The sequence below is a fragment of the Marmota monax genome, unplaced genomic scaffold (genome assembly GCF_021218885.2).
Source record: "Marmota monax isolate L192 unplaced genomic scaffold, Marmota_monax_Labrador192_F-V1.1 WCK01_AAM20220418_F8-fsc00018, whole genome shotgun sequence".
Lineage (NCBI taxonomy): Eukaryota > Metazoa > Chordata > Mammalia > Rodentia > Sciuridae > Marmota > Marmota monax.
In genome coordinates this window covers 7,114,137-7,138,154 of record NW_026692201.1, presented here as the reverse complement: position 1 = coordinate 7,138,154, position 24,018 = coordinate 7,114,137, and the positions used below count along the sequence as shown (strand labels likewise).

At 40.1% G+C, this 24,018-nt stretch overlaps 1 protein-coding gene across 1 annotated transcript; it reads right to left on the bottom strand.

Moving 5' to 3' along the window:
- Positions 1-20,212, bottom strand: Bhmt (betaine--homocysteine S-methyltransferase). The gene is made up of 8 exons (XM_046427652.2): positions 19,959-20,212; positions 15,645-15,777; positions 10,388-10,506; positions 8,784-8,975; positions 8,291-8,438; positions 3,908-4,090; positions 3,376-3,604; positions 1-1,517 (listed from the first exon to the last, which is right to left on the bottom strand). Exons 1-8 carry the CDS (start codon positions 19,989-19,991, stop codon positions 1,331-1,333), a joined length of 1,224 nt encoding a protein of 407 aa, XP_046283608.1. The 5' UTR covers positions 19,992-20,212; the 3' UTR covers positions 1-1,330.
- Positions 20,213-24,018: the final 3,806 nt, after the last annotated feature.

Here is a 24,018-nt window from a genome sequence, read left to right as displayed (position 1 = left end):
GAGAGTCTTCTTTTTTTAATGGCCCCAAATTTACAATTACAGAACAGTTCAATCAATCCAAGGAGGTTTACAAAGCAGCATGAACTCTTTCCTCGTAGGGTAAGGGTAGTGATTTTTATGTGAATTGTCCTGTGTCTTCAGACTTGTGACATCACAGTTCTCAACCTAGGAATCCTGGCTAGCATTTGGAAGATCTCTGTTTTCTTATTGTACTTTAAAAAAATTAACTAATTAATTAATTAATTATACTTTTTTTAAGCTATCAAAGTAACAAAAGTTCACTGCTCCTCAACCTGACCGGAGGCATTTGGGTAGGCAGTTTTAAGTGAGATAGAGGTAGCCTATGTGCCAACTCCTCTCCCTCTTCCCATCTGTCTTAATGGTAGACATGATCTGGGAAATAGAGAAAACCCTATAACTCTCAGGGAAGGATTGTGGGCTTTAGATACTAAATAATCAGCTCAATAGGATTGACTTACTTTGGATGGTCTCCCATAATCAAAGAGTCCATAGCAATGTTTTTCAAACTGGGTCAAAACCCATTACTGGGCCATAAAAATCAATTAGAATGGTCACAACCAGCATGTTTTATTAAGTAGGATGGAAAGGAAAAGAATATAAAGTATCAGAGTGGATCACACACATTTTACTCCCTGGTTTATTTTATATATTTTACTGGATCATTAAATAAATGGTGTTTCTTATGGGGTGTCACGTTCAGAGAGGTTGGAAGCCATTTTTCATAGCACTGTTATCTGTCCCTGGCTGATCGCTGTGTCATATATGACAGTTCATATTTCATCCTCCTCGGAAGCCTATCATTTCTTAATTAAAGTTCGAATTACTTTTCCTGTTTTTTTTCCCCCCATGGTGCTGGGTTTTGAATTCCAGGGGCACTCTACCATTGAGTTACATCCCCAGGCCTTCTTGTTTTTTTTATTTTGAGATAGGGTCTCATGAAGGTGTTAAGGTTGGCCTCAAACTCGAAATCCTCCTGCCTCAGCCTCCTGAGTCAGGATCACAGGTGTGGGCAACCAAGCCTAACTGAATTACCTTTCTTCGCTGCAAAGATTTTCATAATACCTTAAACACAGTGGGTGCTTAGGAAACCTGTTTGAAATTTCTTTTTTCTTTTTTGCTTCTAACTAAACTTCTAAAACATACTTTTAGAACTGTCAAGTGCTATTTGTAATTCTACTTTGTTTAGCTGATACCAATTATACGTGTAGGCTGGCGTTAACACAAGCATTGCCTTCTAACCATCTTTTCCTTATTCGTACGCACTGGGGCCCAAACATAGAAGAATTCACCAAAAATAATTGCATTGTGACTACTGTGCCGATTTGAATTTTTGTTTTTCAAAGAGCTCTCTCAGCTGCTGCTCCGTGGTGGCTTCCTTCTGCTGCATCAACTCGGCAGTTCCTTTGGTCACGCCCCAGGCATCCGGCTTTGACAAGGAAGGGTTGTAGGGCCTGCCGGAGGCTATCCGAAGATTCTGCCAGTATTCCTTCCTGGCCCTGCGAGAACAAAACACATATCAGACTCCTCCCCCAGCATGGGGCTCTAGGTCACCAGAGCCTGAAGCCATCTTTGACTCTGAGAGTATGTCCATTAAAGCCATTTATTAATTCATACTAAGACCTTTAACCCTCCCAAGAATATGTAGGTCTACATAGGGATCAAAAACTTAGAGTGGGGATATTTTCCTTCCAGTTGATGCAACCTCTCTGTCCCCACATTGTGACACTCTACCTCATGGACTGGCTCCGTCCACAGGTTTTGCTCATCTCCAAACCCAGGATGGCTTTGGCATCTATAACCTGTAGATTCATTTCAGTTCTTCTTTCAATTCCCATTTTCTCCTTCTATTTCAAACCTCACAATGTCTGGTAGCACTTCTAGAAGCCTTCTGCGCAAGAGTTCGACAGCTTGCTCATCTACCCCTACCCTGAGCTGTGTGAGACTCTACAGGCTTCTCATTACCTCTGGGATGAGGTCATGTGTCCTCATGGTCATGAATAATAAAAACACCTCTTCCTCCTGCTCCTCCTAGAGTGATGTCTTCTATCAAATTCTGTCTCTACTGTTCTTAGAATTCTAGTTTCTCCAGGCACCATCTTCTTTCCACCTCTCAGTACCTTCCTGCAGGCTGTTCCTTTGTCTGGCTGGGAATCCATCCCTCAAAATTCAGCTCAGGCATCAGCTTTCATAGACATCCTTCATTAATTCCCTTCTGTCTTTCGCTCGTGAAGGCCAACACTCAGCCCCTGTACTATACTGTGCAAGTCTCCATTGTTGAAATTGCTATCCATTTGAATGTCTGCCCACTAGGTTGCTCACTCACTGGGGTCAGGCCTGTGCCTTGGGCTAGCTTAGCATCCACAATGGTGCCTGACAGATTACTGTGTCCAATTAATGTCTGCTGAATGGAGCAGACCTGGTCCCTCTGCTTGGAGTGCCATCCTCTGCTCCCTTCCTTTTCTACCTAAGAATCTTACTTAGCCTTCAAAACTTGGCCCAAAATACCACTTCTAAAATATCTATTAGGTAGAGATACTTATTTTTTTCTCTTGTAACTTTTTTTTTTTTAATCCATGCCTCTACTGAAGCAGTTGCCACATTTTTCACCAGCAAACAAGTCTATAGACCAGAGATTACATATTTCTGTTTTTATAGTATCCCTAGTACCTAGCAAAGTATGATGTTTTCTTTTGTTGTTGTTGTTTTAGTACCAGGGATTGAACTCAGGGGCGCTTAACCACTGAACCACATCCCCAGCCCTTTTTAAATTTTTATTTAGAGACAGGGTCTCCCTGAGTTGCCCACTAAGTTACTAAATTTGGCTTTGAACTTGCGATCCTCCAGCCTTAGTCTTCCCAGCCTCTGGGATTACAGGGGTGTACCATTATGTCTGGTGCAAAGTTTGATATGAAATTTATTTCCTTGTTTATTTATCTCCCCCACTGGAATGTAAACTCTGAGGGCAAAGACCTTGCCTATTTTAGTCACCATTGCATTCCCAGCTCTGAGTTTCTTGACACCGATAGACTTAATTAGTATTGTTACATTTCGGTTATATTTAACTCTTAAAAAAATCAATGTGATTCAATGTTAGTGTCCACCACATGGATGGTATTTTACTGGAGCACAAAATCACATTTCACTGCCACTTAGATTTTTCACATTTTATATTCTTAAGGCTTTCTCTAGAAATCACTCCATAAGGATGTTCTATAAACATCTCTCTGAGAAAATGTAAGGAAGATGACTAATTCTTCATCCTCACATGCAAATTAGTTGCACTCTTTTAGTGACCTCACGTGGACATAATCATAATCTAGATGTATTTGGGTTAGCAAATTGGGAGGTTCTTACCTTGCTCTAATCCAGGGTTTGGTGTGCATGTCCAAACCACTTCCCCAGCTGCCATGTTTTTCAGATGCTGGTGGCAAAAATCCCCTTTCTGGGGCCAGCTCCTCTGCAATTGCCCGGATGTGGTAGGGCTCAAATCCACAGCACCCACCGATGTACCTGACCCCCAGGTTGTAGGCCTCTCTGGCATATTTTTGAATATCCCATCTGGTTGCAACTCTGGGCTCCAATCCTGTAATAAATGACATTATGTCTGAATTCTTTTTATTAAAAAAATCAAGATAAATAGTCTTAAGTAAATTGTAAGTTTTAAAAAAAAGTTCAGAGTTTTGCTTTGGTTTTGATAGCTGGTTCCATTTTCCCTTCTTCTGCCATCTAACATGAAGGGAGCTTTGGCAGTGGACAGAAACTTGGGGCAAGAGAAGAGGAGCTATGCAGCCATTTCTTTACTATGAAAGAAGCTCTCTGACCATAGATTTCTTTGAAATTTACCAAGCAAAGCTATTGAGATAATTTAGAAAAATGTCTGTCTTACCAAACGGGAATTCTGGGAGATCAATAAATCCCTGTTTGCCGCAGTCGGGAGTGTGGTAGGCCAAGGGCTGGCTCATCAGGTAAGCTTTCAACCCTGCGGCCTCCAAGCCCTCTTTCATGAGCTTCACCGTCTGTAAACTAATTGTGGGGTCAAAGTGGCAGTTCACACCGATGATGGAGGCTCCTGCAAATGGGGAGAACATCTTAACTTTAGACTGTGCAGATACCAGTAGGCCCGATTCTCTCCTCTTCAGGAAGGTTGTATTTGGAATGATGGATTGGAAATGTAGCATTTGGTCCTCACTCCCCACAAACCTATCTCACCTGTGAGCAAGAATGATTACTAGCAGGCAGGAAGTGCTTTCTGCGAAAAGTGCTTTGAAGAGTCTGGTATAATTGAAGTGTCACTTATGCGCACTGGGCTGTCCATCTTTTTTTCCAAAAAAATCATTATTAGAGGTTTTTTTCTACTTCAAATTTTAGTAGTCAATTTTTCAATGTTTGACATTATGTTGCAAGCACAATAATTTTTCCACACTCCCAGCTGCTAGATTGCACCTGTGTTTACCATAGTGCTGCTCATTTGAGGCATAAATGAATGTTCCCTATCACCAGGCCCGTTTAATAATTTCACTAGGCTTTGTGGCACAGTAACAGAAAGTAATTTAGGAAAAAAGTTTTTCAGAAATCTGTTTTCTAGAAGAAATTTTCTGTCTAGGATTAGTGGTTTGGAAAAAAAAAATCTTAAAAATCTTTTGACTCGAGCTAATCAATACAGTTAATAGCCTATCAATCATTTTGACAAACTTTTCATTTACATTTTAGCCTTCCTAGATTCACAACAATATGGGGCTGTCTGCCTAAACCTTTCTTCTAAAATTTGTTGCTGTGAAGTTTGATTTAGTGAGATCAAAATGCTTTAGATACTCTTTTTTTCCCCCCCAGAACTTTCCTTATAGTCATTATATACTTAATTGGATCTGGACCAAAGATGCTTTATCATGGCACTTGTAAGACATGATTCTGGAAATTTCCTCCACTAGCTGATTTGAAGAGGCAACATGACATTACTCTGTCCTATCAAAATGGGAGGAATTCCCAGCTAGAACTTTTTCTTTTGGAGTTTTAAAATTTTTGGTAAAATAGACAATCATAAAATTGTCCATCTTAGTCATTTTTTGAGTGAACAATTTAGTGGCATTAGTTATATTCTCAATATTGTGCAATCTTCATCACTATTTACAAAATTTTTCATCACCCCAAAGAGAAACCCCATGACCATTAAACAATTCCCAATTTTCCCCTCCTCTTACATGTCCCTCATAACCACTAATTATGTCTCCTATATTGCCCATTCTAGATATTTTGTATACCTGAAATTATATATTTGCCCTTTTGTAAATGGCTTATTTCATTTAGTCTGTTTCCAGGATTCATCCTGTTGTAACATCTCTCAGAGCCACATCCCATTTTATGGCCAAGTAATAAACCATTGCACATATATATTACATTTTGTTTATTCATTCATTTGTTGAAAGTCTCTTGGGCTGTATCCATTCCAAAAAGGACCTTCTTTTGGATGGGCTTATGTCCTAAGATTTTGTACCTTATCATAGAGATACCAAGAATAAGGGCAGGAGAGATTCTTTTTGGATAGTGACACCACATCCAGATACCAGGAGCAACACCACTGATGCCACAATCTTTGGCATCCAGTATTCAGGGGTAGGTGTCTCAGTGGTCCTGACTGAGCTGAGTCTGCTGTTTGTTCTTCATTCTTGGTCCACTTAGACTTCACTCCTGTCACTGACAGGTTGCCAATGACCTCAGTTGTGCCAAATCTAGCAGTGTATATCTCAGTATCAAACAACCTCTACTGACCCTCCTCCTTTCTTAGCTCAGACCCCCACACTCTGAGTGTTGCTTTCACTTCCTTTGCTGCTTTTTGGGGTGTTACATGCTAAATCCTTTTCAATTCTGGGTGCCCAGGATCCCACTGAGTCATCTTCTCTATTTACACTTTCTCTTTTTGGTCCAGGGTTTCAGTGCAATTTGTATCTGGATCTCTTCCTAGTTTCTTTCTCTTTTCACTGAGCACTGCACTTGAATACTCACCAGCTTACCTAACACCTTCACTTGGCTCTTGACTACATTTTAATTAATTTATTTTTTGGATGTTGCGCTGCCAGTGTTTCTCTTTCCTTGCTTAACTTTATTATGCTAACTAATTAATCATATGTTGGCTATTTATTGGATACCATTATTATTTATAGATAATAAATGTCCGTATGTATGATTTATAATAATAGATATCCAATATATAACAATGGATATCCAGCTATTTATTGGATGCTGTTAGGTATAAGGTTCTTTGCAAGAGTTTGGAGAGAAAAATAAATACAGGACACAGTCCCTAACCCCAAGAATTTTATAATTAATCTCAGCACTTTCTAAGGTTTGGTCCATAAAAATAAGGTTTTATGATTAATTAAATTAGGCAGTGACTCTTTACTACATCTACTTCTTGAAGACTGACAATACATATGAATATATCAAAGGTTTTAATCAATTCTGTAGTAAAGAAATGTGCTTAACTTAGTTTAGCATAGCATTATATATTTGATCACAGAGTTCTATTAACATTTTTACAGATGGGAAAATGTCAACTGAGGATATTCCAAATGAGAGGAATAAATGAAAGGGTTGAGAGTAGGGAATGATCACTTGGGGCAGGAATGATCATGGAAGTAGAATACACAAAGCAGCTCAGTGATAGAGTGTTTGACCAGCAGGTGTAAGGGCTTGGTCTGGTCCCCAGGACCATTAAAAAGAAGGAGAAGAAAAAGGAAAAGAAGAAGGAAAGCAGGAGAAGGAGAAGGAGAAGAAGAATTTGAACTAAACATTGAAACATTGGAAAATGTACTAGATGTATTAGGTAGATGTTTATTAATTACCTATGATGTGCCGTTCACTGTGCAAGGCACCAGGGTCTTCTGTGCTGAGCCAAGCAGACACAGTCTCTGCCTTTATGGATCTTATAGTGAGACATTAAATAGATAAATAGGAGAAAGAGGCAGGGTTGTGGAGGACATGCACAGTGTACAGCGATGTCAACAACAGCGGCCTCCGACTCTGAGCTAAAAGAGGAAGGATCAGATGTAGGCCAGGTACCTCTGCCAATGAACAGCGGCAATGACAAAGGTCTCTTCTGATCTTTTGAAAATAGTTCACTTGCTTCCCCCAACTCTGTTTTTATATGTCCCACAAAGAAATTGGGATTTTGTGATTTCATTAATAACTTTAAATATTTGTTATTGTTGAAGACAAGTATGAAAGAAAGTTTTATGAAAAATCGGGAGTTGGATAAGAATAAGAAAGGAAATAAATCACCAGTCAAAATTTCTCTGTTTCACAGAGTGAACAGGGCTCTTCCCCTGACAGTTATTCCTTATATTTCAAATGAGGCAGTTTTGAAAACAGTCAATGAGTTTATCTTAATTGAAATGAAATGCAATATTGGGCATACAAACTGAATAAAATGATAGATTAGGTGGTCAGTGTTTCATATCAAAGATTTTTTTTGATTTATTATACCAATTACAAAAAGCAAAGTACACTAGCAATTTATGAGAATGGAAAAACTTTGGCAAAGAGGGCAACAAACTTCAAAGTTATTAATATTTAAAGACCTCTACTTGAGGCAACTTATTCTAATGTTTCTTTTCTTTTCCTTTTTTGGTACGGGGATGGAACCCAGAGGTGCTTTACAATACCGAGCTATATCAGTAGCCCTTTATAATTTCTTATTTGGAGGCAGGGCCTTGCTAAGTTGCTGAGGCTGGCCTCAAACTTGCAATCCTCCTGTCTCAACCTCTTGAGTTGTTGGGATTATAGGTGTGCACCACTGCACCTGGCTAATGTTTGTTTTGACTTGCCAAAACATTCTTCTCACTTCTAGGTATTAAATCACCAGCATAGATCCAGTTGCTCCTTTCAAAAAGCTGGTGTACCTGTGTGTGTGTGTGTGTGTGTGTAAACTTTTTTTCATTTGGAACTCAATAGTGATATTATTAATTATTAGCAGAATCGTAAAAAAAAATTAAATTACTGGTTTTCCTGTTAACCAAAGGAGTCTGTGTATTTTTATGTTATTTAATATATTTTTTTGTTTCCATTTTGTTTGGTACTGGGAATTGAAACTGGGGTGCCTTACCACTGAGCTAGTCCCCCCACCCCTGCCCTTATTTTTTTAATTTTATTTTTAACTTGCAATCCTCCTGCTTCAGCCTCCTGAGTTGCTGAGGTTAGCCTGTACCACTGCACCTGGTTGTGTGTTATTTGAGAAGACTGTGTAATTGCAGACCAAAGGAAATCTCATCCTCACCTGCTTTCACCAGGCGCACTGCACACTCGCCAGGGGGCACGCCATGCAGATCTCCTTCGGGGCCAATGCACATGGTGGCTGCGACTGGTTTTCCAGATGTCTTTAAGGCTTCCACTGCCCACACAGCTTCTTCAACATGTTCGAAATACTGAAACAAGTTAAGGTTAGCATACTTTTAATCATGTTTTCCCACAAAACAACGAGAACATTCATTCTATAAAACATCTAGTGATAATTATGTTATCAAGCATTTTTAACACAGAATAGAATGGTATGGCGTTTTCTCAGTGTGAATTGCAGTCAGAAAGTTTGAAAAACACCATTTGCGTCAGCTGGATCAAATTTAGCGGAATCCTTAAGCTGGAAAAAGATTTCAAAAATGAAATATTACCGTTAACTTGTCATGATTGGCACCTAACCCCACACGAGAGCAAAAGGTAGAGAAAAATGCATCAAATGTCCTTGTCTTATCTTTGATCACAGCTGTGTTTACCTCTGCAATAAGGAAGTCCACATTCTTCTTCATAAAGACTTCTAACTGCTGATGAAAGATTTTTTTAACTTCAGTTTCACTCTTGCAGCTGAGGTATGAAGGTGTCTGACTCACACCTCCTGCAACCAAAGCGTCTCCCTCATTAGCCACTTGCTGGGCGATGTCACAAGCTGCTTCATTGACTTTCTGCCCCTAAAATGGGTGAAAATAGGATACACCTAAATTTCATGTGAAAATGAAAAAAAATATTCAGACTGCACTTCTTGGTTTTATGTCTATGATAGTGATTTTGATTTCATCCCAGAAAAGGACGGCTATGGAGTGGGGCAATGCTTTACCAAGTTGAGTAGTTTCCAAAACAACACTAATAATAACGATAACAACAATAAATCTAATAGTGGTGTCTGAGATACAACCTTAGGCCAAAGATCTGTGAGAGGGTCAAAGTTTTTACACGAAAGGATCTGATCTGGTATCTTCCACTGCCTAAGCTGCATTGAGATAAGTGCAAATAAAGGTGGTGGTGGTAATAAGGACTGGCTAATTTATGATTAATAAGATTAAACTTCAATTAAAATCACAACAAATTCAGGACTTTTGTTATGTATTTTCTTAAATGATTGGTAAATGTATAAATCTTTAATTTAAATAAATAAATAAATAAAGATCTTTTCAAATTATATAAACAGTAAAACCTGGCCCTAAGCTGGTTTTTCTTTTCTTTTTTTTTTTTTTTTGTACTAGGGATTGAACCCAGGGATGCTTTTCTACAGAACTGCAACCACAGACCTTTTTATTTTTTATTTTGAGACAGGGTTTTGTTAAATTTCCAAGGCTGACCTTCAACTTGAGATTCTCCTTCCTCAGCCTCCCGAGTCACTGGGATTACAGGTGTGTGCCACTGTGCTGGGTGGGTTTGTTTCTGTTTTTTAAAATGGGGACAGTAATGCGCAGACTGGCCTTAAAGTCCTGGGCTCAAGGGATCCTCCTGCTCCAACCTCCTTAGTAGCTGGGACTATAGGCACACCACTGAGCCATCTGGGACTTAAGTACTTGGATAGCCCATGGGAGGCCCTGAATTCCAACTCATCACCCCCCAAACAAAAAAAACAACAGGACCCCCACCCCTATCCTAAAAAACAAGCAACAATAAAACCACCAAACCCCAGAATTGTAGATCATATAAACTCAAGGAATTTTAGAACTCTCTGTTCATATTGGAGATGAACAGCTTTGGTGGGGTAAAGGGTTGCCCAACAACACAAAGCTGGTTGTAACTAAGTCAGGCCCTATTCCAGGTTTACTGACTCCTTGGGTTTATTGTCTTTCCTTCACTCTGTAAGACAGTAAGGAAGTACGAATTTGTAAGGATGCCCTCTTTACTCAGCAATTTAACATGAGACTGGGACAATGATTATTAAATAACTCCTCTTTAATCTCATTCATTAGATGCCTTTCTGTTAATGCTAAAGCCCAAGAGTGTTATTCACAAGTGTTTTTGTAGTAGTAGAAATAAAACAAAACTCTGACGAGGCTCCTATTTTTCTGAGTGATGTGGTGTATCTGTGATGCTTTTTACAGCATCTCAGGCTGGTTGTACTTACGGATATTTTCTCCAAGACATAGTTTCCCCTGTTCTCCAGCTTGTCTTCACTGGCATAGAAGGTGAAGGTCTGCATAACATTCGATCCAGCTCTAAGAAACTCTCGATGAAGCTGGCGAACTGGGAGATTGCACAAGGAAAGGTATAATTTCTGTTTTCAAAAGGCTCTAAATAAACGTGAAAACAACTACAACTACTTAGATTTCTAGTTGCTTGGTATTTGCACATCTTGGGGATTAGTAAAGAAGTAGATCTGTGGTCTCCTGGCAACTCCTACAAACCTGCTTTGGCTAGATGGATGGGTGCTTCTCTAAGTATGACTCCCCCTGAGACTCACCTGGGGCCAATTATAACTGCAAATTCCCCAAACTGCTCCAGACCCAGCCAACTTGAATTCATTGCCAAACTCAATGCTGCTTCCACTGGGTGCAAGAATCAGAGTTTTGAGCATAAATTTAAGCAGGAGAAATAAGCTGACAGTTTCTGGATATCCTTTCAACTTCCATTTCTTGTTTTCCTTTATCATAAGGTTCCTAGATCCATCCTCTAGCCCATAATAGGATGTGTCTGGTCCCCATGACACAATATCACTTATACTAATTACTTTTATTTTATGGTCTTCAATGCCTCATTATGGTAGTGTTATTTTAACATTATGGAAGCTAAATGAACAGTGTTACATACATAGTTAGAAATTAACCTTGTCAATTTAGCATGAGAAATGCAAGTATTTGAAAATACAAAGCAAATCCTAAATGGTCAAGTAAAATTCTACATTTCTTCATTAGAATAAAATGTCTGCAACAAAATAATTTGGGAGCAACATGTGACCCGAATGAACACGAAGGTTGAACTCAGTCAACTTAATAACAGTAGTAATACATATGTTGCTTATGATTCCCAGTTAATGTGGGTAGACATAGATGTCAATGTAAAAAAGTATTAATGTGGTGTAGAGCCCAATGGGAGTGTTATATAATATACACATACTCACTGTATTAACTTTCTAAAATCCCCAAATTTCTCTATTCCATCACACATTTGGTCCCAACATGGTTTGGATAAAGGATTTGCGGACCTGCAGCATATCCTTACCTTTCTTACCACCTAAAAACTTAGGTCCAGGCACCAGACATGTAAAATGTTTCAGATGAAGTCCAACTTGCAAGGAAATTTTGGGGAATCTATGTCAATCCTAGCTACCACTCAGTCTAAATTATCTTTGCACTTACAGATAAACAGCTTCATTTGCAGAAAACAGCATGAAAACAGATTACTCCTCTTCTTCAGAGTATGACTGTTATACACACCTTTCACCTAGCCCCCAAAGGCAAAATACAATCACCGTCCTGTGGGGATGGTCCTATGAAGGTGCGTTACAGGAGACCTGTCTTTTCTGATGCATCCTGTGGTCCACTGTGCTTGACAGAATTTGAGCTGAATGTTGGCAGAATCAAATACCATATGGGATTTGGTCTGTGGCAGAAGGGATTAAATTGAAAGACTTGGTATCATGGATTTTCCATTAATTCTCGAAAATCATGTAACTTCCCAGAAGAAAACATAAAGCAAATGCTTGACACACCCAGCAAGCTCAAAATAACAAGGAGTCAGCTAGCCAAGCGATAAAATGTGCTATTTCTATACTAATAGTATCAAAGAAAATGCCAGAATAATTTATTTTGAGCTCCCGTAGTATGAAATTTTTTTTTTAATTTTTAATTTTAGTTGGACACAATATCTTTATTTTATTTATTTTTATGTGGTGCTGAGGATCGAACCCAGATCCTTACACGTGCTAGGCGAGCGCTCTACTGCTGAGCCACACCCCCACTCAGCCGCTGAAAAGCTTTTTAAAAAATGTGACATAAAATTAGAACTTGTGGTTTATAATAATAGTTTTATTTGGTCTACATGGCATGGTCCAGGCAAGAGTTAAGTTCATCATAGTGGTTTTGCCCAAGAAATGTTTTATCCGGAACTTCACCTGGCAAGCAGACCATAGAAAGCAAACCATGGGGATGTGTGAAATCTTCATTCAAGGTTCTTAGCCACCATTACACTGTGCTCCTAAAAGCCCTTTAGTGCAAAGCTTCTTCAGGTGCAGTCATTTCACAATCACCTTGGGGTGATGATTGTAAATGCAGGTTCCTGGACTACTTCACAGACCTAATGAAGCTGAATTTTCATAAGTGGGGCCCAGGTATCTGTAATTTTTAACAAACTTCACTGGTGAAATGACATGGTGAGATTCTCAGTTCTATATTTCTTTTTTACAAGGATAGAACACAGTATTATTTCTACTCCTTTTTGGAAATATGAAAGTTGTGTACATTTTCTGGGTTGTACCTTGTGAATATAGATCTTTCAACTTTGGGTACTGTTTAGGGACTGTGTGGTTTGTACTTCTGTTCTTCTTTGGAAGAAATAAGTTTTGTACTTTTCTAGCAGAAACAGGTTAATAAATGCAAGAATACTATCGAGAGGATACAACTCAGTCAACCTAATAACAGTAGGAATACATATGTTGTTTATGATTGCCAGGCGTTATTTTAAATACTTCCCATATAACTTAATTAACCTTCCTAACAACTTTGTGAGGTAGATGTTAACTGTTCATGTGCATTGTTAGTTTCCATCATTTATCACTGAGTTTGACAAAATAAATATATTTTTAATGATCATAAAAAAAGAACTGTTCCTCTTATATAAGTCACTGAAACTTTCTCTACTTTCATCTCAAAGACTCAACATCTGTACAAGTAATCTGAGCATACTCAAGTCCACGCTTTCGTCCTGCCTTCTTACCTCAGGCATATACAGAATCTACTTAAATCCCCTTCTTCCATATCTGTCCAAGGCTATCCTATGAAACAAAGCCATCAGCCTCTCTCACCTCCCTCTTTTCCAGACCAGGAAGATCTTCTAAAATCCTTCCTTCCAGTATACTATCCAAACTGGTCAGAGAAGTCCCATCTCTCTCCCCTTGCTCAGTCTAGCTCTGAAACTGGAATCCATCATTCACTCCATCGCATGTGCCAGACCTTGATCGTTCTAAGGACTAGGGATACTTCAGCGAACAATGAGTTTGCATTCCAATACAGGTAGACAAATAATGACTAATAATAAACAGATAATTCAGTGCCATCAAGAAAGTGAGACAGAATAATACAGAGGTAATAAAGATAATCAAGGATGACCATGGGGCTAATTTAGGTTAAGCACACAGGGAAGGCCTTTCTGAAGTAATGCTGATGTTGAGACATGGGTTCTATAAACACAGAGGAAGAGTTGGGAGAAGGAACAGAACGAAGGTCTAAGTGGGATGATGTGAACATGCTCGAGAGGACAGAACAGAGGCCAGGTGGCTGATGCTGTAGGCTCTCAGATCCTTAGCCCATGTGCCTCTTTTCTGCAGTGGACCATAGCACTGGCTGCTGAAAGTCCCCAGGTAGAATATTCTCCAAATGTATCCAAAGTCAGAGGGGGCTCCCTTGCCCAGGGTTCAGTCTACTCATGCGGGGAGAACTGACAGCTTGCAGGTATGATTTCTATTGGTAGGCGAAGGACACCAACCATCTTACCTCAATATGGGACAACTCAAAAGGACTGTCTACCACTAGAGTTCCAGAAGGCTGGCTGAGGCCTCTGATATAACTGTATCCCAGTATAATTCCTCCCCCTGTCCAACACTGTTTCTCTCACTCCTTTACAGGCATTGTTTCCTAAAAGCACTCCCCAATAAAATTCCTGCACATGAATCTCCAAACAAACAGAATTTGTTTCTGGATGGCCTGACCTGCAAGAGTTGGATTCAGGACAAGTCCTAGGAAACAACTAGAAATTGTCATTTTGGAGTTGGAGCTCCCTGAGGCCAGTAATAACTCTGATGAGAATGAGCATCCCCCATCACTGGAGGTAGGAGGCTTTTGACAACTCCTTGCATGCTCCAGGGATGCTACTATTAAAAACATTAAACTGTGGTGAACTGGAGTGGGCTGCTTCTAGGAAGGTGTGCACTAGCAGATTTATGAGAAAGTATGTATGTATTCAGATGTATGAGTGGTTTGGAGGAAGTAGTAATTATAAGGACTATGGAATCAAATGGCTACTGATGGGTACCATTGGTGCACTGGAGGAAAATAATGAAAGCCTAAGAGTAAATTATCCCCAACCTAAGTATCAGTATGAAAGTCTGAGAGCCTCCTGGGTGGCACATAAGGAGACCCATTTTGTGAAACTAGAGAGCAGAAAGAGCTGAAGATTTGGCTCTGGACTAAGGTATATAGGAGCAGAAGTCCAGAGAAGTTGAACTGTCAACCAGAAAGCCTGTAATATTAAAGTCAGTGCCTTGATTAGGAATATATGGGACCCCGAGGCTGGGGGTGAAGACATATAGGTGGACTCACCCAAGAACCTTAAAAACCCAGATCATTCCTAAACACTCTGAGCCTGCAGAAGTGGCCCATTCCTTCCTTTTAAAGAAGAACACTTACCTCTTGCTTGAGGACCATTCAAAGGCTTCTGTCTTGGAAGACAGCATTTATTACTCCAGGTTCCCTCCTACCTCCTCTCTCCTGGCCATCAGAGATTTTTGGTCAAAAATGTAAAGTGAGTCTAAGGCACATGGGTGTAGGTGTAGAAGAGGTGGATATTTGCATTTAAATAGGGTTGGGTTAGTACGACACAAATTGAACCTGTTGGCAAATAAACAATGGAGGCAGGACAGTGATTATGATATGGAACCTCAGACAGTAAAGTGGGTGATAAGAAAGGGGTGGTCATATGGGAAGAATGGATTGTACACTAAACTGATGTGGGAAATGGTGGGCAGCTCTTGGTGATGACAAAGTCTAGGAGTGGGTCTCTTTGGTGGTGGTGAAGAAAATGTTCACAGGAGATAGGAGGAGATTCAGGCACTACAGGAAAGTGCTGAAAAGATCATCTGTATGGAAACTGAAGTCATCCAAACTGGTGAGGGAAGAGGGACAGAGAGGAAGGTCGTGAGCCAGGTTCTAGGCTCATCTAGGTTCTAGACTCATCACTTCCTGGCAGGGCCCAGTAAGTGGACAGCTGATGCATCATGAAGGGCTGTTTTGCTATCCAACATGTGAATCTATAACACAGCTAGTAGTACCCAGGAGGCCATGACACGTAGCTGGAAAATATTGTACACGTGCCGTTCTTTGATAGTTTACTCTTGAGCTTAGATCAATATAGTGCTCATCATGAGAACTTAGAATAGATTCTGCACTAACCTGCCTCAGGGTGCTCCACAGCAGCTTCCGGGGTCCAGGGTCCTGCCTTTACGTAGCCCCTCTTCTCCAGGGCAAAGACAAACCCTCCATCTCCAATCACAACCTCTCCAGCGTTTAAACGTTCTAGGATGCCCTAAAATTCCAGACAAGGGGAAGAAAGTTACTTGAGTTTTTAAGACAATTTTCCATTTTAAAAACTATTCTTGAGAAGTATGATTTCTCCCAAAATATGCATATTTTATACATCAATTTATGGCAGAACACTCATATAATGGAAATTTGTGTATTCTTGTGTATATGATGGGCATGTGTGGGTATCTTTCAGAACACATTAAAGAGTATTTGGGCTGGGGGTGGTAGTTCAGTTAGAACAGTTGCTTGAAGCCTTGGGTTCAATCCCCAGCATGACAGAAAAAAAATGTATTTGAAGAGTATCACAGTGGGAGGATATTATGTTTGAAGAACCATCTGCTAAGCGATTAAACTAAATGATTTTGTTGTAAAGCCTCAAATCTATACTGTAGTACATATTCTTTTTTCATTCAAAATTAAAATTAAAAAATATGTACAATTAAAAAAATTGTACATATTTCTGGGGCACAGTGTGATAATTCAATCATGTGTATAATGCATAATGACCAAATCAGGATGATTGATATTTCAATCTCCTTAAACATTTACCATTTCTTTGTGATGGGAACCTTTGAACTTCTCTCTTCTGGATCTTTATAAAATTAGAATAAATTGTTATAAACTGTACTCACTATACTTAAGCACACATTTTGTTGTTGTTGTGTTTTTTCTCCCTCTCAGTGCTAGAGATTGAACCCAGAGCTTCACGAATGCTAGGCAAATGCCTTTTATTAAGCTACAGCTCCACCCATTTAGCACACATTCTTAAAATGGTGATTGTTAATCTTCTTACACTATCCATAAACTAAAACAAGCATTAAAATCGTTAAAGAGGTTGAAGTGGCATATAATACTATTAGGGCATTTAGAAGACTGAAAAGTTACAAGTCACTTAGTAAAGGCAGAAGGAAGAAGATTCCAGCACAAATGTGATCAAGTAATTTAAAAGATCCTTCTCTTTGCTATTAAAATTCATTTTCCACAACAGCAGCTATGTTATGCATCCAGAAAGTTGGGAATATGCACATTCTGTACTCCATGCCAGGAACAGGGAAGAGATAAATACAAGTATTTCCAGCTTGTTTGCCATACCTACTCCATCTACAATACTAGGCAAGAATCACCTAGTGTTAATGTTTAAGAGATAAATTTTGAATGGAATATTTTAAAAGGGTTTTATAGACGAGACAATAATTTACTATTATAATTGTATTTTTTTAACTTCAAAGCCATAGACTTTAAGAATAAAAGGTATCCTTTTATTCTTAAAGTCACTTTAGGGTGCCTGCTCTGATTTTCCAAATGAGGAATGAAAGCCAAGAGTTCCTTAGAAATTTATACACTGTGTCCCAAACTAAAGGAATCTTCCTGACTCTTCTTAAGTGATATCTAGATTTGATTTTTAATAGGGTGGTGGAGGTTGGGAAAACCCTGAAGAAACTGTGAAGGGTAAAGGAATAACTTGGAATTCACCTACTATGTTCCATTTACTAGCAATACCAGCGGCTAAAACAATTGCTGATATAACAAGGGCACATAAATCTGCTGGAGGCATCCATAGGGTTTTGCACCCAAATTCCTTTCTATATTCTTACAGCCTCCCTTATTTTAGCCCTCTTCCCTTTCACAGCCCCACCCCAGACCATTTGGACAGCAAGCACTCAGAGAGAAGAAGCAGCTGTCATTTTCACCTAAGAGGAGTAAGTCAATTATCTGCTCTCTAATACTCCTTTTGGACCAAAAAAATTCCAAGTCTGGAAGTCTATAGTTAAAATACAACTACAAAAATATAGAATTGCTCACATGTAATTCTAAAATCCAAATGTCATTATTACAATGTGTCTGAATGCTACAATCTGGATGGGTGTAGTGGTGCACACCTGTAATTCCATTTGATTTGGGAAGCTTAGGCAAGAAGGATTTTAAGTTCAAGGCCAGACTCAGCAACTTAGTGAGGCCCTAAGCAACTTTAGAAAGGGCTGGAATGGCTCAGTGATAAAGCATCCTCAATCCCCAGTATTACTACTAGTAATACTACTAATAACAATAATAAAAATAAAATAGATGTCAAGATACTAAAACTAAAACTTTGATTATTTTGACCCAACTAACAAGATATACATATGTATGTATGTGTGTGTGTGTGTGTGTATGTGTATATATATATATATATATATATATATATATATATATATATATATATATAAATTGTGTGTCTTTATATAATATACATATAGACACACAGTCTATATCTGCATATATTCAGTTATATCAAAAACATGAACAAGGGTCACATAAATGAGATATGACTTTCTACTAACTTTCATTTGGGTGAAATAATTCATGAGATTTTGGCAGTTAATAACAACTCTCATTGAAAAAATGTTTCAAATGTTAGTACCATGACATTTTTAACACATAGCATAGCTAAGAATCTCATATCTGGTAGTGGTGGACTGGTGATTCCATTACTATGCTGATCATAAATCTGTCCAGCAACTATAGCTGCATATACTACCTCTTCAGAGTCTACTATATTTTTCAGTTACCTGGACTACAGATTTTAAAAGTGCAATGTGCTATGAAAAAAAGATGTTGTTTTGTGAAAAGGTATTACAGAACAGTATGTGCAATATCAGCCCATTTTTGTTTAAAAAGTACCCATTTGCCTAGAAAACAAACTAGTAGAATATATATGGAAAAGTCGTAGCCACTGTACTTTGTACTTTTAACCATTTGGTAATAATGAATATGTGTTATCTTTGAAACATACTTTAAACTCAAATATGTAGATGCATTGTGGTTCATGTTTTAAGCTGATATGGAAACAAGGTTACTAAGGAAACTTTTCTCCCCATTATGTCCATCTGTGGCTTAGATAATTCTTTAGAGATAATTCTTTAAAATGTTAATATTTTGAGTTTTGAGTTTGGGGAATGGGTTAGAATCCATGGCTATGAAAATGGAGCCACACCAAGAAAAAAATGTTAATTAAATCTCCAGAGGACTCAATCTTTCCAGTGGATTTATGAATTGGCAGCAATTCTCAACCTACCTGAACTGGGTTCATTCAGCCCTAATCATTCGTCCTTTCAACACACTCCTCACACCTTCCATTAATAGGGTATGGTATTTAAAATACCTGATTATTCTTTTTCCCTGTGTGGAGTCTTTTTGATTTGGTGGTCATTCCTTAGAAACTGGGCACAACAGGGCGGGGTTGGGGTAGGGTGGATGGGTGGTGTTCCAGGTTCCGGTCCTCATGGTCCTCACAGCCAAGGGAGTAAGTGGATGTGGTCCCATTGCCTTCCAACAATTTTCCGAGGGCCTCTGTGGTGCAAGGTTTGGGACTGGGCCTCGGGGCACCAAGGGCTCAAGTATATGCCTTCCTCCCACGATTCTTCTCTATCTTCTCATCTGTCCATCCATCTTTCCCTGAACTAGATGAAGATAGACTATGTGGATTGAAAACACTCACCCCAGCAAGCCCCTGGGCTGCTTGTAACCAGGAGCAAGAACTGCTGAGGTTTACGTGTTTACAATCTTATCAACAGCCCTTCCTCAACATCTTCCAGCCACTCTGCTCATTCTCCTGCGGTAGTTGAGACAAATCGCGAATGAAACCTACCATCGCCCCACCAACGCCTGAGCCTTGGGTACGGCGCGCGCGCGCGCAGCGGGAACCGGGTGGGGAGGAGCGCGCGCTACCCGCAGGACCGTTTCCCGCCAGCGCCGCGCCGCACAGGCTCTGCTCCCTTCTTGCCTGGCGCGCGGGCCGCCAGCCTGTGCCCCGCCCTGGAAGCGGAAAATCGCACCTGTCGTGGGGAGTTCTCTGGTCTTGCGGGGCTGGACTCAGAGTCTTGAAGCTCTGGAGGAGCCCTCGAGTCGGGGATGCCTCAGTTGGGTAGAGAAGGATCACTTAGGTCCAGGGCGCCCTCTGGGCTGTGAGTGCCCGGAGAAAGGGACTTTCGGGGGCGCACTCTGGACAAGAGGCAGGAATGGGGGCGGACTCAGATGCCACAGGGTCACTCCGAAGTTTTGGAAACACCTTCTGGCCAGAACGCGGTGGGTAGGAGGACGCTGGGTCCAGCCGGGCTCTGAGGGTCCCCCTACGCTGCTGAGGGTGGGTGCCCTGCTGGTGAGTGGGATTGGAGAACGCCGTCGGGCTTTCTGGAGACTCACCTTCTTGGCCTTTTTGCCTCCGACGGGTGCCATCTCCGTGGTGCTCAGACCGGTGCTTGGCACAGTTGCGGGCAGATCAGAAGCGAGTTTCCCCCTTGCAAAGCTGATGCAGCCCAGCGGCAGCAGCAGGCCTCTTTATACCTGCTACTCAGCGCAGGGTGGGTTTCCCCACCCTTGGCGCGGTCCAACGCGGGCCTCGGCCTTGGAACACGCCCACCAGGCTTTTATTCTGGCCACTGGGAAACTGCCCGGTGGAGGAGATGTCAAGATTGTTCTCTCAGATATGTGGAAACACCGAAAAGTAAAATAAATAAAGAGATTGCCACTTGCTCATCTGCACATAGTCCCTTGTGCACTCGCGGGTCTCCGACCTTGATCCACCCCTCTCTTGCCTGGGATTATGTACCATAACCCACTAAAACCATCAGGCAAGGCCCCTACGAATTCCATTCAAAGCCCAAATATTTGTCAAAGTCCAAAGATTTGAGGTTATTGAGTAAGGTGATGACCTGGAAGAACTTCAGCCTAAGACGTGGTCTCCTGTATGACACATTTGGTATAACAAATACAAATCTTAGCATTTACAGAAGAGTCCAGCTCTAACCCTGGGTATGTTTAAAATGCCGGTCTACCCTTACATCCAAATGTGCCTTACAGTTTCTAATGATACCGTAGTTTCTAGTAAGAAAATCTTTACAATACTCAGCAAAGACAGACTTTAACATATTTGAAAGTGAAAATGTACTTTGGAGACTTCAAAATTCAGGATGAAAACAACGAATGCAGGGTTTGCAGATGTAGTTACATAGGCTACTAGTTTAAAATGTAACTTATAGAACAACAAAAAGTCTGAGACAGGGTTCAGAATCTTTTACCCAAATAAAATCAAGTGAGAAAATTCTATATGTGAAGCAATAGCTTCCACTTCAACATTTGCAGAGAAAGAAATTATGGTAACAAATGATGGATTAAAATTTAATTGCTAATATGATTTGTACTTGAGATGCAACTGAGGAGGTAAAATCCTTTTGCTACTGATAAGTATGTCAACTTAAAAATGGAAATAAATGAAAGGATATAATTTTTAAAAAAAATCTAATATTGTGCCCACACACACATGATCTGGGTCATCAAGAAAGATGCATGAGGGTGATGTTATCATTCACAGTACCTATATATTTTTTAAAATTTTGTTTTAGTTGTCAATGGACCTTTATTTTATTTATTTATATGCAGTGCTGAGAAACGAACCCAGTGCCTCACACATGTAGGGTTTCAAACGCTCTACCACTGAGCCACCACCCCAGCCCCAGTACCTATATTTTTAAATCTTAAAGCACTGGAGTATCTGAGAAGGTTACAATTTAGTTAGATAATGAAAAGCTAGTTATAGTATTAACCTCTGTGGCTGCAGGGAGCAGCGGCAGTGGTGGGTACCAGGCACTAGGGGGCGATATCAAGGCTCTGACAGTCAATAAAAGCTGAAAGTAGACATTTCCAATATCGGAGGTTGATCTAAATCCAGCAAAACTTTGGAGACATTTTAAACAAATCGCATTAAATTTAAAATGAGTGAGGGCTGGGGATGTGGCTTAAGCGGTAGCGCGCTCGCCTGGCATGCGTGCGCCCGGGTTTGATCCTCAGCACCACATACAAACAAAGATGTTGTGTCTCCCGAAAATTAAAAAATAAATATTAAAATTCTCTCTCTCTCTCACTCTCTCTTTAAAAAAAATAAATAAAATGAATGATTAAGTTTAATAGGTAATGTGGACATATGGCAAAATATTTTAAAGTCCCTAGCTGCTGTTGCCAGGTAAAATACCTTCTCTGGAGGTGACCACTATTACCTGTTAACTATCTTTCCAGAGGAATTCCAAGCCTGAGTGTTTGCATGCATATAAAAAATTGTACTTGAACATAGGAAACTTTAGTTATTTAAACACTTATTCACCCTCACTTTTTCCAAGATGATTTATAGACAGCTATCAAAGTTCTTTTGTTTTTTCCTCAGTGTTATGGTTTGGATCTGGAATGTTCCCTACAAGCTCATGTGTTGAATGCAAAGCAGCGATTTCCAGAGATGGGTCTTTGAGGAGATGATTGGATCTCAAGGTCTCTAACCTCATCGGTGAATTAAAGCAGTTGATGGATTAATACTTTGAATAGACTACTGGGTGGTAACTGTAGGCAGATGGGTCATGGTTGGAGGAAATAAGCCCTAGGGGATATGTTCTTGGGAACTGTATCTTGTCCCAGGTCCCTTCATTTTCCCCTCTCCCTCTATCCCCCCCACCCCCTGGTTTTCAGCTGCCATCAGCTGAGCAGATTTCCTCTGTCACATCCTTTCTTCCACCATGATGTTCTGCTTCCCCTCAACACCAAAGCAATGCAGATGGCAGACTATGGACTAAAACCTCCGAAAGCAGAAGCCAAAATAACTTTATTTCCTTGAAGTTGTAATTGTCAGATATTTTGGTCATAGCAGCAAAAAGCTAATATACTTAGCTTCTCAGTTTGTTGTCCTAATTCCTAACTTTCTTCCCATTTCCAAAATTAGGCCAATTTTAAAAAACCATTCATCTACTGTTTCTATAATAGATAATAATAGCCATAGTATTGGAGTGCTTACTATGTGCCAGGCACTGATTATGCCTTTTCCATACACAGTATCATTTACTCCTTACAACTCTGTGAGGCTGGTGCCCCTCTCTGTGCTCAAGAATCATGGAGGCAGGTGGTTAGAAGGGTTATCAGCCTGAGTTCTGAAGTTCCTTTGCTCAGATCCCAGAGAACCAAGTCCGCTTGGATACAACCTAGGATGCAAATTCCATAATAAGCTGTTCTTGGGAGGCTGCCCATGCTCTTTGATCTCTGCTCAAGCAACAAGATGAGGGAGGTCCTACCACTGAAGTCTTTGGCTTTGTACAAAAAGATATCCACAAGGTTAAAAATAAATCCTGAAGGGAGGAGGGGAGGATTAGAGCTAGAGATCCACCCCCTTAGTTTTATAACCTCAAAAGAGAGGTATTGTTCTAGCTCCAGTTAGTGCTTTGCTCTGCTTATAACCCCATATATTCATTCCACAAATATTTATTAAGCACCATTAATACAGTGTTGGTGCTTGAGGTGAAGGACGTCTCTCTTGTTTTTATTTTTAATGGGAAAGACAGACACCATCTCATATAAATATGAAAATATCCCTTTTATCAATATGTAGATGGAAAAAAATCTCAGGATTCTGCGTTTTCATTCAGCTGGGATCCCCTTTAAAATGAAACTGTCCTTTCACAGGTCTCTTTAGACTAAAACTCTTTCATTGAAGCTATTTTACACTTTAACACTGTGGAGAACTGTGTTTGCAAATCGGTGACATGGCAGTGAGGCTGAGCTCTGTGTTTCCTTTGGCAAAGTCAGTGTTTTTAAAAAAACTGAGTGTGAATTCCTGTACCTGGAGCAGTCACCCTTCCCGTTTGCAGGGCTGGACTGCACTCCTGTTTACCTCATCTTTAGCTTTCAGCTTCTGTTGTATGTAGAAGACACATTTGATGGGATCAGATACATGATCCCCACATATTCCCTGAATGGAAGGTTTTACTTGCCTCCTATTTTCCTACTGTCATTAACCTCAGTTTCTTTTGTTGCCACTTTTGGGTTCATCATTAAGAGATGGTGGGGGTGGCTTTTTCTCTGAAAACTCTCTTCCCTGGGTGCACTTCACCCCCCACCCACCCCAGTCTGTTGCAATGGCCACACTCACACATTTATGCCAACACTCCAGGCATATCATACCCCATCACACAACTACCCACTACTTCTGGGAAGGGCTTTGATTTCCTCGTATGTAAACCTAGAAGTTGAAGTGAGGTCAGTTTTCAGACTCATTTTTGAATTGGTTTGGCATAAACTTAGAGCACAAAACATCTCTTTTCCCAGGGTGTTTTTGTGCTTTCTTTGCCTATCCCTTGTGATAGTAAGCACTTTTTTTTTTTCCTTCAAGACAGGCCTTGCTGAGGGTAACCTTGAACTCAGGGCTCAAGTGATCCTCATCACGGTGCCT